This window comes from Marmota monax, unplaced genomic scaffold, assembly GCF_021218885.2.
Source record: "Marmota monax isolate L192 unplaced genomic scaffold, Marmota_monax_Labrador192_F-V1.1 WCK01_AAM20220418_F8-fsc00006, whole genome shotgun sequence".
Classification (NCBI taxonomy): domain Eukaryota; kingdom Metazoa; phylum Chordata; class Mammalia; order Rodentia; family Sciuridae; genus Marmota; species Marmota monax.
In genome coordinates, this window is record NW_026693712.1 from 21,319,145 (window position 1) to 21,338,642 (window position 19,498).

At 38.0% G+C, this 19,498-nt stretch overlaps 1 protein-coding gene across 1 annotated transcript in view; it reads left to right on the top strand.

Annotated features, from left to right (window-relative positions):
* Positions 1 to 19,498, top strand: part of Epb41l4a (erythrocyte membrane protein band 4.1 like 4A) — a 229,234-nt gene that overhangs the window by 89,770 nt on the left and 119,966 nt on the right. Inside the window, exon 2 of the mRNA XM_046460124.2 lies at positions 3,248 to 3,352. Coding sequence (XP_046316080.1) covers positions 3,248 to 3,352 — 105 coding nt within the window. The remainder of the gene's footprint in view (positions 1 to 3,247; positions 3,353 to 19,498) is intronic.

Genomic DNA, 19,498 nt, shown 5'->3' on the forward strand with positions numbered 1-19,498 from the left:
GAAAAGGAAGAACCATAACTCTTATTTGTAGAAATGTGATTATCTGAAAAGACACCATAGAGAAACTATTATAACTGTTGAGAGTTTAGCAAGATGGCTGGGAATAAGACTAATGTGGAAAAATTAGTTGCTTTCCAACACATTAGAAATAGCCAGTCAGAAAGTATAACAACAATGGAATTATAAAATACTTAGGAGTGGGCTGTGGCTGTGGCTCAGTGGTAGTGCACTTGCCTGGCATGAGTGAGGCACTGGATTCCATTCTCAGCACCTCATGTAAATAAAAAAATAAAGGTCTATCAACAACTAAAAATGCTATTAAAAATACTTAGGAATAAGCCTGTATGAGTTTTCCATCACTGTGTAACAGATTGCCACGTGCACAGTGGCTTAAGCATACCCCTGTTTATTATCTTCCTGTTCTCTAGGTCAGAGGTCCAGACTGACAAGGCTGGATTCTCTGCTCAAGGTCCCACAAAGACAAAGAAAAGAGTGTTGGTCTGCTGGTCTCTTATCTGAAGACTATGGGGAAGAATCTTCTAGCCTCTTTCAAGTTGTCGGCAGAGTCCCATTTTGGTGATGGTGGTACTGAGTTCCCCTTTCCTTGTTGGCTGCTAGCTGCTAGCTGCAGGCTACCCCTGCTACTTGGGACTGCTCAGATAATTTCTCAGATGTCCCCTTTCAATTTTAAGTGGCAAAGACTTTTGGCTCCTTCTCAAGCTTTGAATATCCTTGACTTTTCTTCTGCCTTCCCCTTCTGGCGGAGAAAGTGATTTATATTTTGGAGCCTATGTGATTAGATTAGGTACACTCTGGTAATCTATTTTAAGGGTTGCTGTGCAGTCATTCAGTGATAGCTAATCACATTCACAGGTTTCCAGAAATTGAGACAGGACATCTTTGGAGGAGAGTGGGCATTTGTAAATTTTGCCCGCCATGAAGTCTAAATAAAATTATATGAGACCTACATATAAAAAAAAAGTATACAATTTTTTTTAAACATATAAAAGAAAACCATGTTGGTTTTACTTGGTAAATATTGTATCATTCCCCTCTTCCAGCACACATCCATTCTGTCAATCCAATTTAATTCCAAATTCCTAGCAGAATTGTTTATTAAATTGGCAAGCTGATTCTAAACTTCTAGTAGAGAAAAATGTCTAAGAACTGGCAAAGGCAATTTTGTAACAGAACAATGGATGTCAAATGAATGATATTAAACTAAATTCATTAAAATATTGGGGATGTTGTTCTGAATCTATGAGAGAGAATTGAGATTTAGTAAATGACAAAGTTGTTTCAAATCAAAAAATGGAAATGGTGGCCTTTTTAGTGAATGGTGGTACAGTTATCTATCCATTTGGAAATAAAGTTAGGCCCAGATCCCAAGCACAGAAATAATTTCCAGATGGGGTAAAGAACTAAATATACCAAGTAAAATTGTGCAAGTATTAGAGGTACCAGGAGAATTTGCTCATAAACTTTGGAAATGCAATTGGCTACTAGTAAGTACATGAAAGAGCACTTACGTTTATTAGAGTCAGGAAAATATAAATAAAAATACCCCCCATCTTTTTCTCAGATTGGAAAACATTTGTTCCATGCAAGTTTTGGCAAGGGAGGGGGAACATCTATTCTCACTGTGTGAATTATAATGGTCTTCTTGGCAATGCCTGTCATAATTTTAAATATGTATATTCTTCAAATGAGTGATTTCACTTCCAGATTTTTACCTCAGAGAAATACACGTCCAAGAGCGCAAAGAGGCGTTTGCTAGATGTGGAATTGTTATTGTAGCAGAAGATGTCCAACCACCTGTCAAGAAAGGGCTTTTTGTTTTTAAATAAATTGTTTAGTGGATTTTGAAAAAGGGACCAATTAAATACAACCAGCATAATTTACAGGAACACAAAATACCTAAGGAATTTTGTAACAAGAACTGTCTTCTTCACGTATGTACTATTGTTACTTCATATCACTCATTTTATAATACATTTAATCAAAACATTTCCCTTCGGTTAACAATCCATTTTCTAAAAGCGGTGTAGTATCGAGTGCTCACCCTGGGTGCATGAGCACGTAATGGTAATTTTCTGAGGGAAAATGCAGTTGATCAAAAGCCCCTACTTTATTGTCACAAGGCATGACTTGGAGATTTTTTCTTGCTACCCTGCTAGTGATGGGGCACAAGAAAGGGAAGTTCTGACTGATCTGTCCCTGGGCAAAAGTGGATCATTTTCAAGATCAGTGTGGTGTGTGGAATAGTACCTGATGGTTAAGTATTTCTTATATGTGTGAAAAATTGGATCTTTGTTTTGGTGCTGGGGATTGAACCCAGGGTCATACATATGCAAGAACCTTGAAGTATCAGTGTATGTATCAGGAAGGGAGAGGAGATGGTTAACTTTTTAGGTAGGTGTCAGCATTTTAAAAGCAGCCAGAAGAGCTGGCACAGTGGCACACACCTGTAATCCCAGTGGCTTGGGAGGCTGAGCAGAAGGATTGCAAGTTCAAAGCCAGCCTCAGCAAAAGCAAGGCGCTAAGCAACTCAGTGAAACCCTATCTCTAAATAAAATGCAAAATAGGGCTGGGGATGTGGCTTAGTGGTCAGAGTGCTTCTGAGTTCAATCCCCAGTACACCCCACCCCCCCAAAAAAAAGCAGCCAGAAGAAATATTTACTTTATGTCTCTGCTTATGTGAAAGAGATCAAGTAAAATATTTTCACAAGGGCTTTTCAGAACATTAACTTTAGCAGCTTTAATCTAAGGGTTTATTATTGAGGATTGAAAAATAAAAGCTCTGGCTATTATTATTTTAATTTTATATATCTTCTGTATTTGATGCTTGTGAGAGTAATGGTGAAAACTGCTTTTAAAAATGAAAAAAATGTATGTTTTTTTTTTTTAACCAAAGTGCTCTTTGATGAATTTATTAGATGTTCTTCATATCTTTATCTTTAAATAATTTTGTCCAAAGATACTTTGTAATCCCACAAGAAAGAAGCTTATACTAATTTAACAGTCACTACTATGTAAGAATTATTTTCCAAAGCAGCTTCTTTAATAAACTTTAAATTACATTTGTCTTTGTAATTGAGGTAAAACCTAAAGAGATACTGTGGTCTAATAAAAAAGGTTCCATTGTGAAGGAAGCTCATAAATGATGAGAACTGTGATTGTATCCCACTGAAACACAAGACAAGATACCTTGTGAAAAAAAAAATTGAACTGTGAATTATTTTTGCAGAAGTCAACAAAAGGTTCCATTGTCTTGGACCATGTCTTCCGTCACATAAACCTTGTGGAGATAGATTATTTTGGACTGCGTTATTGTGACAGAAGCCATCAGACGGTGAGTACAATGACTTCTTATTAAATTTGTCTGCTTATAAATTGTGCTCTCTCTGGCCTTTTGGATGTGGTCCTAGATGGTTAGGTTCTTTGTAACGGAAAATGACTGATAACCACAAAACTGTTTTTCCCTGGTAATTTCTTTGCATTCTCCCACCCTTTTGGGGCAAAAGTCTGAAGAGTTGCTGGACTCGTAGTTTCTTTGTGTGCAGTCCTCTTTGTAAATGGTTTATGTTGCTTCCATTTTTGCAACCATATTGAAGTGAAGTGCTTTCCATTTTGCTGTTAGGGGTATTATATAAGAAAAAAACTGTCTAATCTCTTGAAGAGACAGGCATTACTGCCTTTGAAGAAAGGAAATGGTTTAAGAAATACATACAGTACACAAGTGTTAAAAAGGTGCCTATCTAAGTTTTAAAAGTGGTTTGAACTGTTATAAAACAAGTAGGGGTTTTCATTCATGAGTTTGACAGAGGAATAGCTTTCTAGAGGTAAGAATAATAAAGGCAATCTGGCTTTTGATTCAACGTCAGTTGTTCACATGGTTGACTTGGAAGATCTTCCTGTTTGGTCAGATGGTAGAGAGTTAGAAATTTGCCACAATGGAAAGATTTTAGAGGTGATGATTTTGGAGGATGAAAGGATATTCACTAATATCACTTTTGGTTTAGTCTAAGGAAAAATCTTAGCCTGAGATAGACACACTAGGATTATGCAAAATGCTCCTATGCTTACCTTAAAAATACCTGATTTGACTTGCCTTCTGTTTTTCGCCCTGTGCAACTGTTGTTGGACTAAAGATTTCCTCCTCTTTCTTCATCAGTTTTCCCAGTCTCCACTAGGCCATTTGAGATGCATTCAGCGAAGAACCTGATTTTTTGAGTGGTATTTCTGTGCCCTACTCCAGGAATGTCCTAGGGTAAAAGGCAGGCAAATAGAATGTTGTTGATGGTGATAACTTGTGGTTTCTCATGAGCTAGTCTATTCCGTTTCACAGGAGGATTTAACAAAATAGGAGTAAAAAATGGGCATGTTGGGTAGAATGGTGTAGAAAGGAATAGCTTTCCAGAGGCAAGTGGTCATTAATGTGTACTTCAAAGAAAGGCAACAGACATGTTTAGAAGTTCACTGAATTCTGTCTCTATAGCAGAGCTGTAAATCTATACTGAAAGATTAAATTGAAGCCAATAGAATGTACTTTAAATTATATTCATATTTCATAAATAATATTTTCCCAGCAGAGAAAAATACATTTTCCTGATCTTAATCTAGTATGTCAGAACTTGCCTGGGAGGGTTAACTGTCTTGCTAAAATTGTATAGAACTTATTACCCTCTTTTTTTTTCCCCAAAGAAAAACTGAAAAGTAAAGAGAATTGCAAACAATGGCTCTTACTGTTTCAAAAGAATTAATAGTGTTGATAGTTTATTGAAAGTTTTGTAGGGTTTGTATTAAGTCCAATTTTTTTTTTCTGTTACCTTAACTCCTAAGGTTTGGCATCTGTGATAGTGTTTGTAATACAGGTTTTAGGAGAAAATGAAATTATATGCTTAGAAGGAGAAAATTATTAAGTCATGTTTTGATGTGGTTAGAACATTGGCTATATAAATGACATGAAAAAGTACTCTTTGCTTTCTGAATTTGCATTTTCTCTAGTGAACTCAGATAAAATAAAGGTAAACAAAAGGAAAAATAGAGATGATTTATAAGCATTGTTTAGTCTTGACATGTTCAAATGCATTGTCTGATTGCCTTATAGTACCTTGTAGGAGACTTTCAGAATACTGTCATGAAATTTTGTAAGTATTTCAGTATATTAGTAGGAGCAGCACTACATATACCATAGTTACTTAAAGCAAATAAAAAATTTTAAGAATATCCTTATGTTAGAAGAGTTGGGATATAATGAAAAATACTTGTCTTAAAAACCAAGTAATGGTTTCCTGAATGTTGCTTGAATTACTGTGCATTAGATTTTTTTATATTGCTTTTCTTTTCTTATGCCCCAAGATTTATTTTTAAAGGGTAATGGCTATGTAATAATGCTCAGTAAAATGAATATCTTCATTAAGATCTACTTAGAGAAGACTTTGAGACCTGAAGATAGACCACTTAGGTCAATTCTGGGGGCACATAAAAGGAGAGAAAGTGGGAGAACCATGGATCAAAGGGAAGGAAGATAACTAGGAATGAAGAGTGCTTACATCAGTGAAAAACCCTGGGATCTTTCTCCTTTCCCTCTCCTGCCATTGGCAATGGATTGTGACTTGGAGCCATGTTGAAGTCTGACTTGGATTGAGGCCAGTGCCTTTACGTGTGAAAGAAGAAGGCTGGAAAAGTAGAGAGGATGTAACAGTGGAAGCAGAGGTTGGAGCAGTGTAATTACTGCAGGGCACCTTGAGCCAAGGAATGCAAGCAGTCTCTGGAAGCTGGAAAAGGGGAAGAAATGGATTCTATCCTAGAGCCTCTGGAGGATAGGCAGCCCTTACCTGCATTTTGATTTTAGCCTGTGGGTTTCATTTTGGACTTTTGACATATAGATTGTAAGATAATTTCTGTTGTTTTAAGCCATCAAATTTATGATAATTTGTTATAGCAATGGAAAGAAACTAATACTCATGGATACTGTAGGGGAGAATCTTATCTTGCTTGCCCAGTGGGAATATAAAGCTGTATTATTTGGGTTCTTCACACTAGGAAGAAACCTGAAACACTATTACTCTTCCTGAGTGATAATATTTCATGTCCTCTGATACAGATGATTAGGATTTCCTTGTGATTAGAGCTGTGTGTGCTTCCCCAGATGTATGTGAGCAATATTAGTGGCTGCTTCAAGAGTATTTAGGTACCTTATTATGGGAGATGGATGGTGAGTTCAGTTGATGATAGGCAGAGAATTTAAATTGTAGCATAGACTCCTTCATTTTAAATAATTGGAAGAAACTTGAACCACCTTTTGGGTTTTCAGATTTTATTAGAAGTGGAAAGGCAGGAGAATCACAAGTTTGAGGCCTGGGCAACTTAGTGAGACCCTGTTTCAAAATTAAAAGTTAAAAAAAAGGGGGGCTAGAGATATAGCTCAGTGGTAGATTACCCCTGGCTCAATAACCAGTACAGGGAGAGGGAGAGAGAGCGAGCGCGTGAGAGAGTGTGATATGGTGGAACATATTGCTGCCTTTAGAGTTACAAGATAGATGTGAATCCTGTGTGTGCTCCTAATGAATGATCAAGTCACTTAATTTTTCTAAATCTTGATGTCTCTATTAGTCACGTTTCTGTTACTATAATTAATACCTTAAGATGGGTAACAAATAAAGCAAAAAGGTTTATTTACCCACAGGTTTGGAGGTCCAAGAGGGTAGTGCTGGCATTGAATCAGCTATGGTGAGGGCCTCATAGCAGAAAGCTTTATAGTGGCAGGAGTGTGTGTACAAGAAGGAAAAATCACATGGATAGACAAAAAGAGGGAGAGACTGTAGTGGGACTGAGCTGGCTCTTCTATAACAGTCCTCTTGAGAGAACTAACCAGGCTGCGGTGAGAGGAGCATCAATTCCTTCTGAGAGGAGTGCCCTCAGCAGTCTAATTGGTTTTCACTAGATGCCACTTTTTAAAGGTTCTACACCACTTCCCAACACCACCACACTGAAACCAAGTTCCCAACACATGAGCCTTTGAGGGACACATTCAGATCGTATTCAAACCGTAGCAACCCTTACCAACATCCTTATCTGTAAATTGAGAATAAAATGCCTATTCTCCCTAACTTTCAGAATTGATGTAAGACCAAATCAGAATGCATGAAAGCTTTGTAGATTATGAGGTTTAAAACATGTAAATGGTCTTTCTTTTTGAAACTAGCCTAGGAGAAAATATTGCTGGTGATTTTTTAAAAAGTACAATAGGGAGAAGAAGGAAACAGTCTGGAGGGGAGAAGAAAAAAAAGCAAATAAACTCCAGAGTCTTGAGATCACTTTTGGAAAATTTTCAAAATGAGTTTTGATGATTATTGGAAACAATAGTAAGGATAAATGGGATATTCCAAAACTGCTTCTGGTTTTATAGTAGTAGGCATAATCATGTCTTACTTTAATATTAGCACTCCTTTACAAATTACTCCTTCAAAGGCAGAAGTCATATATAATTAGAGGTTTTCTCAGAAAATGGAACTCAGCATGGCTTTGAGAATCAGGCTGCGGCATCTGCTGCCCTTTGACTTCAGAAGTCAAAGAAGGGGGAATGCATGAAGCACACAGCTAAAGGCAGTATGTAATATCCTCTTTCCCCAATGAACTCTTCCTTTGGTTCTCCAAGACAGTAAAAACAATCAGAATGGAACTTTACCTTCTGGGCCAACCTCCACCCCAAACATACTTAGTTGCTTCTTTCCATCTTTTTCTCTCTGGTCACAAGAGAAGAGTCCCAGGGCCTCTGACCTGGACCTTGTCACTCCTTGCTTTTTCTCTCTGGTAGCTCTAACTTACCCTTCCTACCCCCTCGTTGCCATCAGTGTTTGGGCATGTTCAAGTCTTTGCATTTAGATTCCTCTCCCTCTACTCCTGTGCCTTTCTCTTTTTATTGCCATGAGTTGACTCTGTCACACCTGAACTCCAGAATGCTTTGTCTAAATTCATTGCCCCTATTTCTTAGATCTCACTCATTCCTAAATTTCTCACAGTTTAGCTTTGAGCCTTATTGTGTAATTGAAACTGCCACCCACCCCTCGCCTGGGAGACACTCCAGCCCTCATCTCACTTGACCTTTCTGTTATGCATTGACACTAAAGAATCTTCTCATTTGTTCTTATGACACCACATTCTCCTTGCTTTGCTCTTTTCAAATTTTCTTCTAGTCATTTCTGTTCAATCTCTTTCATGATCACGTTCCCTCTGATTATTCCACAAAATGTTAACGATTTACCAGGATTTTGTCTTATTCTCTTATGTTCTACCTCTGTATAGGCTCACACACTTAATGCTACCTCTTCTGGTACTATCTTTGAAATAGTCAATATCTTTTAAAAATATAAATTAAACTGTATATTTGTATTTTCCCCACTGCTCCCAAATGCTTTGAGTGTTAGTGAACAGAAACAATCATCATCCACTGAGCGCTAGCAGACAGCCCAGCTCTGTACTCTCTGGCCTTTGTATCCTGGTATCATATTTTGCCGTATGTATGTTATCGTTGTATGTTCTGGCAAACACCCCAAATGACTGTTAAACCATATGTAAGTGATAATGTTAGTCCTGTTACGAAGAAAGAATGGAAGATTGTCATGTTACATTATTACAAATCAGAACTTTTCCTTTCTGGGGCATCTTCAAGCACCTGGTAGTAGAATAGAGGGTAAAGACAAAGAAGCACAAGAGTGTTCTTTGACTTTATGAAGAGCATCATAAATCACACAGTGGCTGGGAGGACTGATGACAATGTATGAAGGATACCTGGGGGCCAGGGGGAAACATGCAAGAAAAGTATGACTGGAGAGTTTTCATGAGTAAGGGGCTTGGAAGGGAATGCTAGAAACATCCTCATAGGAATTCAAAGCACCGAAATGCTAATTTTCCTGTGGATTGATACACGTTACTCTCCCTGTGTAGCCTCCTCTGCTCTGTGGTTTAAATTTTTGTCTAAAGATGAGTGACCCCCATAGCTAACTCAGATATCTCTAGAGGCATTACACCATGTAAGGAATACAGAAGGATTCAAATCAGGCTGTACTACTTAGGAGAGCTCTGTGGCACTGGGGGAGTCTCCCTAACTTCTCTATTTCTCAGATTCCCCATTTATAAAGTGGGGATAGTAATAGAGTAACAACCTCATAGGGTGGTTGTGAAGATTGAAGAAAATACCCAGACAGTTGCTTTAAACCTGTGGCCAGTGTATAGCTCTTTCTTACTGCTTGAATGCCCCTCGGGTACCTCAAATGCAGTATCTTCAAAACTGAAGCCATCCCAGGGTGTGGTGACACATGGTTGTAATCTCAATTATTTAGGAAGCAGAGGAAGAGGATTACACATTTGAGGCCTCCGTAGTATAGTGGGACTCTGTCTCAAAATTAAAAAAAAAAAAAAAGGGTGGTGGTGGTGGCTGGAGACCTAACTCAGGGGTAAAGCGCCCCTGGGTTCAACCCCCAGTTCTGCAGTAAAAACAAACAAAACTGAAGGCATTATCTTTCCTTCTAAGTCTGCCTTTTTTTAAAAAAAAAATTCCTGAGAGAGTGATTTTTTTCAATCACTTTTTACAAATCATGTATGTATATGTAGGTTTAGATTGAGATTAAAAATTTTACCATAAGTTATAGTACATGCGAATCTTCAGTTTATCATAAACATTGGAAATCCATCACATTACTATTAAATATACTCAGTCACTTTATATATCATATTAATTTGGACTTTATTATCTGCCTTTAAAAAAGAATACATGAATCAGCTCTTCATTAAAAGTCAGAAATTTTGGCCTGCCAGGTAGGCGGAACTGTGACCACCGACAGAAAAGGCCCAGTGGCCCGCGGAGGGGCAGAGCTGCCAACCACTCCTGCAAGGTAGGCGGGCCTGCGACCCACTGGCAGAACAGGAGCAGCGGCCTGCTGAGAGGCAGAGCCTCCCCCTCCCCCCGCGCCTGCAAGGTAGACGGAACTGTGACCACCCACAGAACAGGCCAGACCTGCAAACGACAGACAGAACAGGCCCAGTGGCCTGAGGAAGGGTAGAGCCGCCCCCCCCCCCCGCGCCTGCAAGGTAGGCAGACCTGCGACCCACCGGCAGAACAGCCCCAGAGGCCTGCAGAGGGGCAGTGCCGCTGCCTGCGCCTGCAAAGTAGGCAGAACTGCGACCACCGACAGAACAAGCCTAGCGGCCTGCAGAGGGACAGAGCCGCCCCCGGGCCTGCAAGGTAGGCAGAACTGCTACCGACCGGCAGAGCAGGCCCAGCGGCCTGCCGGCGTGGTAGGCACATTGCCCCAATTGGAGGAGGGGCAGAGCCGCCGCCCGCGCCTGCGAGGGAGACTTTGCAACTATACAAGACCCATATAAATATATAGGGGGAAAATTCAATAGCACAACAGTTTCACCAAGTAGAAAGGAACGCGAACAGTATGAAGAGACAAGGAAAGAAAGGACCACAAGCAATGCAGGTCAACTCAACGTTAGAAGAGGTAATAGCTGCAGCAGATGGAATGTCAGATAAAGAATTCAGGATATACATGCTTCAGATGATCTGGAGTCTCAAGGAAGACATCAGACAGCAAAATCAGACAATGAAAGATCACTTCAACAATGAATTACATAAACAAATCCAAGAAGCAAAAGATCAACTATACAGGGAGATAGAGGTTATAAAAAACAAACAAACAGAAATCCTAGAAATGCAGGAAGCAATAAACCAACTTAAAAACTCAATTGAGAATACTACCAGCAGAGTAGAACACTTAGAAGATAGAACATCAGACAATGAAGACAAAGTATTTCAACTTGAAAAGAACATAGACAGCTCAGCAAGACTGTTAAGAAACCATGAGCAGAACATCCAAGAAATATGGGATAACATAAAGAGACCAAACTTAAGAGTCACTGGGATACAGGAAGGTACAGAGCTTCAAACCAAAGGAATGAGCAATCTATTCAATGAAATAATACGAGAAAACTTCCCAGACTTGAAGAATGAGACAGAATCCCAAATCCTAGAAGCATACAGGACGCCGAATGTGCAAAATCATAAGAGACCCACACCTAGACACATTATAATGAAGATGCCCAACATACAGAATAAGGAGAGAATTTTAAAAGCTACAAGAGAAAGGAAGCAGATTACATTTAGGGGTAAGCCAATCAGGATAACAGCTGATCTTTCAACACAGACTCTGAAAGCTAGAAGATCCTGGAATAACATATTTCAAACACTGAAAGAAAATGGGTTCCAACCAAGAATTGTGTTTCCAGCGAAATTAAGCCTCAGGATGGAAGATGAAATTAAAACCTTCCACAATAAACAAAAGTTAAAAGAATTTGCAGCTAGAAAACCATCTCTTCAAAACATCCTTGGCAAAATATTACAGGAAGAGGAAATGGAAAATAGCAATGAAAACCAACAGTGGGAGGTAGGACAGTAAAGGGGGGAAAAATAATCAAAGAGGAAAACAAACCATGTTTAGTAACATAAATAAACAAATATGGCTGGAAGAACAACCCATATCTCAATAATAACCCTAAATGTTAATGGCTTAAACTCACCAATTAAGAGACACAGGCTAGTAGAATGGATCACAAAACAAGACCCAACAATATGCTGCCTACAGGAGACGCATTTGATAGGAAAAGACATACATAGGCTGAAGGTGAAAGGTTGGGAAAAATCATATCACTCATATGGACTTCGGAAACAAGCAGGTGTGTCCATACTCATATCAAATAAAATAGATTTCAAGCCCAAGTTAATCAAAAGGGTTAAAGAGGGACACTACATACTGCTCAAGGGAACCATACACCAACAAGACATAACAATCATAAATATATATGCCCCTAACAATGGTGCAGCTATGTTCATCAAACAAACTCTTCTCAAGTTCAAGAGTCTAATAGACCACCAAACAATAATCATGGGAGACTTCAACACACCTCTCTCACCAATGGACAGATCTTCCAAACAAAAGTTGAATAAGGAAACTATAGAACTCAATAACACAATTAATAACCGAGACTTAATTGACATATATAGAATATACTACCCAACATCAAGCAGTTACACTTTTTTCTCAGCAGCACATGGATCCTTCTCAAAAATAGATCATATATTATGTCACAGGGCAACTCTTAGACAATATAAAGGAGTAGAGATAATACCATGCATCTTATCTGATCATAATGGAATGAAACTGAAAATCAACGATAAAAGAAGGAAGGAAAAAGCATACATCACTTGGAGAATGAACAATAGGTTACTGAATGATCAATGGGTTATAGAAGACATCAAGGAGGAAATTAAAAAATTCTTAGAGATAAATGAAAACACAGACACAACATATCGGAATCTATGGGACACATTGAAAGCAGTTCTAAGAGGAAAATTCATTGCTTGGAGTTCATTCCTTAAAAAAAGAAAACACCAACAAATAAATGATCTCATACTTCATCTCAAAATCCTAGAAAAAGAAGAGCAAAACAACAGCAAAAGAAGTAGAAGGCAAGAAATAATGAAAATCAGAGCTGAAATTAATGAAATCGAAACAAAAGAAACAATTGAAAAAATTGACAAAACTAAAAGTTGGTTCTTTGAAAAAATAAACAAAATCGACAGACCCTTAGCCATGCTAGCAAAGAGAAGAAGAGAGAGAACTCAAATTACTAACATACGAGATGAAAAAGGCAATATCACAACAGACACTTCAGAAATACAGAAGATAATCAAAAATTATTTTGAATCCTTATACTCCAATAAATTAGAAGATAGTGAAGGCATAGATAAATTTCTTAAGTCATATGATCTGCCCAGATTGAGTCAGGAGGATATAGACAACCTAAACAGACCAATATCAATTGAGGAAATAGAAGAAACCATCAAAAGACTACCAACTAAGAAAAGCCCAGGTCCGGATGGGTATACAGCAGAGTTTTACAAAACCTTTAAAGAGGAACTAATACCAATACTTTTCAAGCTACTTCAGGAAATAGAAAAGGAGGGAGAACTTCCAAATTCATTCTACGAGGCCAACATCACCCTGATACCTAAACCAGACAAAGACACTTCAAAGAAAGAAAACTACAGACCAATATCTCTAATGAGCCTAGATGGAAACATCCTCAATAAAATTCTGGCGAATCGGATACAAAAACATATCAAAAAAATTGTGCACCATGATCAAGTAGGATTCATCCCTGGGATGCAAGGCTGGTTCAATATACGGAAATCAATAAATGTTATTCACCACATCAATAGACTTAAAAATAAGAACTATATGATCATCTCGATAGATGCGGAAAAAGCATTCGACAAAGTACAGCATCCCTTTATGTTCAAAACTCTAGAAAAACTAGGGATAACAGGAACATACCTCAATATTGTAAAAGCAATCTATGCTAAGCCTCAGGCTAGCATCATTCTGAATGGAGAAAAACTGAAGGCATTCCCTCTAAAATCTGGAACAAGACAGGGATGCCCTCTCTCTCCACTTCTGTTCAACATAGTTCTCGAAACACTGGCCAGAGCAATTAGACAGACGAAAGAAATTAAAAGCATCAAAATAGGAAAAGAAGAACTTAAATTATCACTATTTGCAGATGACATGATTCTATACCTAGCAGACCCAAAAGGGTCTACAAAGAAACTATTAGAGCTAATAAATGAATTCAGCAAAGTGGCAGGATATAAAATCAACACGCATAAATCAAAGGCATTCCTGTATATCAGCGACAAATCCTCTGAAATGGAAATGAGGACAACCACTCCATTCACAATATCTTCAAAAAAAATAAAATACTTGGGAATCAACCTAACAAAAGTGGTGAAAGACTTATACAATGAAAACTACAGAACCCTAAAGAGAGAAATAGAAGAAGATCTTAGAAGATGGAAAAATATACCCTGTTCATGGATAGGCAGAACTAACATCATCAAAATGGCGATATTACCAAAAGTTCTCTATAGGTTTAATGCAATGCCAATCAAAATCCCAACGGCATTTCTTGTAGAAATAGAGAAAGCAATCATGAAATTCATATGGAAAAATAAAAGACCCAGAATAGCAAAAACAATGCTAAGCAGGAAGTGTGAATCAGGCGGTATAGGGGGATAGTAGAGGATAGGAAAGGCAGCAGAATACAACAGACACTAGTATGGCAATATGTAAATCAATGGATGTGTAACTGATGTGATTCTGCAATCTGTATATGGGGTAAAAATGGGAGCTCATAACCCACTTGAATCAAAGTGTGAAATATGATATATCAAGAACTATGTAATGTTTTGAACAACCAACAATAAAAAACTAAAAAAAAAAGTCAGAAATTTTCCTTTATTCCTTTTATGCATAAACTTGTATTTTTGATTCCATGTTCTCCCAAAATTTTCTCTTATATTTTTATTAATAAGATATGTTTCCCTATAAAAATATTGTACATATAAATAGAAATTTTACAAGTTTATTTCCAGAGACCTTAAGGCCCTAATTGTTATTGTTGCCTGTGGGTAGTTATCACCATGATTGTCACTGTGTAATTAATTAAAACAGCAAAGTATTATGCATTTTAATGATTATTAAACATAAAAGTATTTATTGGAAACATATCTTTAATTCTATAAATGGGCCTTTTTCTTTTCAGTGAATCCATATACCCTAGGCCGATTATAATATGTTCTTGGAGTGAGATAAGGCTCAGCCATAATTTATGCCTATTTTTGTTTTTTATAGATATTAGCACTGAGTAACCTTTATTTTTAGAAGAAAAAGGAGTTTCAATAAAGGAAGATCACTCAATTTCTTGAACTTCTTCTGTATTATATGTCAAATTTTGCAGAGTGATCTGTCATCTAAAATTATTTTTGGTAATCTCTCAGGTACCTCAAACACAAGGTAGTCATCATCTTCTTTCCTCCAAATCTACTTTTTCTTATGTTCCTGAGAGCAGAGATTTTTTCAGACCACCCAGTTGGGGTATCCTTCAATTTACTTGAAAGCAATGAATTAAAAACCACCTGGTTTAATTTGTTAATCATTATAATAATCAACTCCATGATTTCTGGGAAATGTGTTTAAAAATGTTTATTAAGAATTGTCAAAATATTATTAAGTATGTTGTTTTCTCTTTTATGTAGAGGCACCTGATTTTATCCCAGTATAGTTATTAGTAATTAGGAACATTGAAAATTGTTAGTTTCAGAGATGGGTGTATTGCTGTCTCGAGTGTGTGTCTAAAAATTGTTAGTTTCAACCTACATTTGCCAATGCAAGATTTTTGATAAGATGCATTTATCAAAATCGTATACTTTATGCAATTATGTACTTTATATATGCTTTAGAATCTTGGAGCTGCAGACTTAGTTAATTTGGTTTATGGAAAATGTCCAACAGACAACTCTTTGGCAAAGTTAGTCATCATTAAACCCCTCAGCCAAATCAGCTTGCTTTCTGTCATTTGTCTATTTAAATAAAAATGTTAACTTGTGTTCTGTGAGAAGTATTGCACTTGGAGCTCTTTTCCTAAGATGGATAGACAGATAAGGCAAAGGCTTTTGTCACCTAGAGGAGACAGATCTGCCTTCAGTGAAGTCTTCCCGAGGCTTTGATTTGTTTTATTCTTATGGGACTCTTCCTCACGAGCCAGGCATATTTTGATCATAGAAAGAGGATGAAAGTTGAAAAATCATTAAACCAACATCATCACTCCTTTTGCTGCTCTACTCTAATAAATCTGATTTCAGAACACCCAAGCTCTGCGCCAAAATATCAGGCATCTAACACTTTGCCTTATCTTTGCCAGAAATATGTATTAAGTGGGGAATGATATAAAGCTGTCTCTTCTGGCTTATGGAGTCTTTATTAAAGCCATCTTTGTTAACCCCAGTACTTACAAGTGTGCCTATGATTTTCCTCTCAGTGGGGTGATGGGCCATGGCAGGTGGTCTGCCATTTTATTAAATGGGAAAGAAGGCCTTTGAAAAGGTAGTGCAATGGGAAAAGAGGACCAATAAAACAAAATTATTTTTGGTAATCTCTCAGGTACCTCAAACACAAGGTAGTCATCTTCTTTCCTCCAAATTTCAGGTCTATTCTTGATAGACCAGTTTTAGGAAGGAGTATATAGGGAAGCTGAGGATCTGGGAATTAAGATCCTTGAAACTCTCTGTTGCATGGGTATTTCCTGGGAAGTCCTCACGTATGCATTCTTAAAGTGTCCATACCTTTGTTTGAACAGCTTAGTGAATTCCACCACCATCCACCTAACGGCAGGAGCTAGATCATTTCCAGCTGATGAGATCCGCACCCCTCATGGCTCACCTGCCACCAAATGATACTTTAGGGAGTGGAAATGGATACTGTCAATAGCTAAACTGGCATGACTGGTTGTAAACACAATTTAGGGTACTTATGGTCTCCTGCTAACCTCTCCAGAATCAGTCTACAAACTCCAATTTTAGTTAAGGTACTAGCAGATTAGCTTGGATTTCTGTAAAAGCTTTTGACTGGACTTCTTGTCTTTGATCTTGCTACCTCCAGTAGATTTTCCCTACCTCATTTGCAGTTTTCTCTCAGAAAGGCATCCTTGATGATGTCTCCTCTGTGGCTTAAAATTCTTTAAAGGCTCCCTTGCAGGAAAATACAAACTCCAAAACATGGTTTACAAGGTCCTTCCAGATATAGAGCCCTTGGTTATCTTGAGCTCTTTTTCTTCCATTGTGATTCTGCAGTCCCCCACCTAAAACCCCCACTCCAGGTACCTTGTAGCTACCCTGCACCACCTGCAGCTCCTGATCTGTACCGTTATATCTCAGAGTGTTGCATCTGCTGCTTCTGTGATGAAATACTCTTGTTCTCTTTCGCTCTCAGTTTTGCCTGGTTGAAACCTGTTTCTCTTTCCATCCATGTGTATTTCTAATGTCTCCTCTTTAAGCTTTCTTCTACCACCCCCAGAAATGCTTTGGGCCCTCTTCTTTCACATGCAAATACCACCTTGTATTTGCCTGTTAAATAACACTGCATAGTAAATGATCTATACTGTTATTGAAGGAAAGAACTTCCCTGGACTGTGTGGGCAGGCTGGTTGGTGGTGAGGGCATTGACAACAGCGCTCCCTGCCTCCATGTCTGTGCTCCCTCCTTTTCTTCAGTTGAAGTTGTCACCTTATTATGAAAGACCTCTTCTAGTGTTTACTTTCAGTAATGAACATTTGTTCACTGCACACTTTGAAGAGCCTCGTAATCCATGTTTTGTTTGTTCATTTTCAGCAGATTTCACTTTTTTTTTTTTTTTTTTTTTTTAAGAGGGGCTGGGGCTGTAGCTTAGTGGCAGAGTGCTTGCCTTGCATGTGTGAGGCACTGGGTTTGATTCTCAGCACCATATAAAATAAATAAAATAAAGCTTTAAAAAATAAAAAAAAATTAGAAAAAGAATAGAAGAAGCATTACTGAGATGTTGAGAAGTTAGCTAAGAAGTTGATGGGATCATAAGAAATTATATGTGGTATTATAACATTCTGGCAGCTACTGGATGCTGTTAAGAGTATTTTTGTCTAGAAAGAGGTAGGGTAGTATAGTGTGTAATAGAAGACGTTATATGAGGATTTGAGTCCAGATAATGTCACCAGTAGCTGTATGGTTGTACAGCCTATGCTTTATTGATTAATTGATTAATTAATTGTACTGGACATTGAACCCAGGGGTGCTTTACCACTGAGCTACAATCCCAGTTCTTTTTTAAAAATTTTTTTAAAATTCTTTTTTTTATATATATATATTTTTTATTGTTGGTTGTTCAAAACATTACATAGTTCTTGATATATCATCTTTCACACTTTGCTTCAAGTGGGTTATGAACTCCCATTTTTAGCCCATATACAGATTGCAGAATCACATCAATTACACATCCATTAATTTACATATTGCCATACTAGTGACTGTCATGTTCTGCTACCTTTCCTATCCTCTACTATCCCCCCTCCCCTCCCCACCCCTCTTCTCTCTCTACCCCCTCTACTGACCTTCATTTCTCCCCCTTGTATTATTTTTCCCTTTCCCCTCATTTCCTCTTGTATGTTCTTTTGTATAACCCTGAGGGTCTCCTTCCATTTCCATGCAATTTCCCTTTTCTCTCCCTTTCCCTCCCACCTCTCATCTCTGTTTAATGTTAATCTTCTTCTCATGCTCTTCGTCCCTACTCTGTTCTTAGTTACTCTCCTTATATCAAAGAAGACATTTGGCATTTGTTTTTTAGGGATTGGCTAGCTTCACTTAGCATAAACTGCTCTAGTGCCATCCATTTCCCTGTAAATTCTATGATTTTGTCATTTTTTAATGCAGAGTAATACTCCATTGTGTATAAATGCCACATTTTTTTAATCCATTCGTCTATTGAAGGGCATCTGGGTTGGTTCCACAGTCTTGCTATTGTGAATTGAGCTGCTATGAACATCGATGTAGCAGTGTCCCTGTAGCATGCTCTTTTTAGGTCTTTAGGGAATAGACCAGGAGGGGGAATAGCTGGGTCAAATGGTGGCTCCATTCCCAGCTTTCCAAGAAATCTCCATACTGCTTTCCAAATTGGCTGCACCAATTTGCAGTCCCACCAGCAATGTACAAGTGTACCCTTTTCCCCACATCCTCGCCAGCACTTGTTGTTGTTTGACTTCATAATGGCTGCCAATCTAACTGGAGTGAGATGGTATCTTAGGGTGGTTTTGATTTGCATTTCTCTGACTGCTAGAGATGGTGAGCATTTTTTCATGTACTTGTTGATTGATTGTATGTCCTCCTCTGAGAAAATTCTTTTTTGAGACAGGATCTTGCTAAGTTGCTGAGGGTGTCACTAACATGCTGAGGCTGGCCTTGAACTTGGGATCCACCTACCTAAGATTCTGAAATCACTGGGATTACATGCATGAGTCACTATGCTGGGCATCATGATTTTAAAAATTTGCTTATAATAAATAGTGCTTGTAATAAAAGGGTAAATGTTTCTATTTCTCTAGACTAGACAAATAGTGTCTGGTAAGAAAGAAAGAGATGGTGTTTTTCTGGAACATTTCTATTTAGAAAATGGTCTTCTCTATCCTGAGCACAGTCAGGTGAAGTGTCACGAGAAGTTAGGAGCTCACATGCTTGAAAGAACACTGGGGGACCCTGCCAAGCAGCACCTGCAAAACGGAGCCCCTAGGTGCATTGCCTACTTTCCTCACTGTAGCCCCTGGGAAAAGGAGAGCAGGCTTTGACTGATTTTTAGTTTCTTTATTGTATATGATAATTTTGACATGGATTCTGAAATGCTCTTGAAAAACCTAGAATTGTCAAGAGAGCTGTACGAATTACCTTGAACTTAGTCTTTTCATAGTTTTTTTTTTTATTTTTCCCTTTCCCTTCTCAGATGTTTGATCACAGGCACTGGTGCATCTTCCATGGATTTTTTGTAATAAAATATTTTATCCTATAGTTTTCATA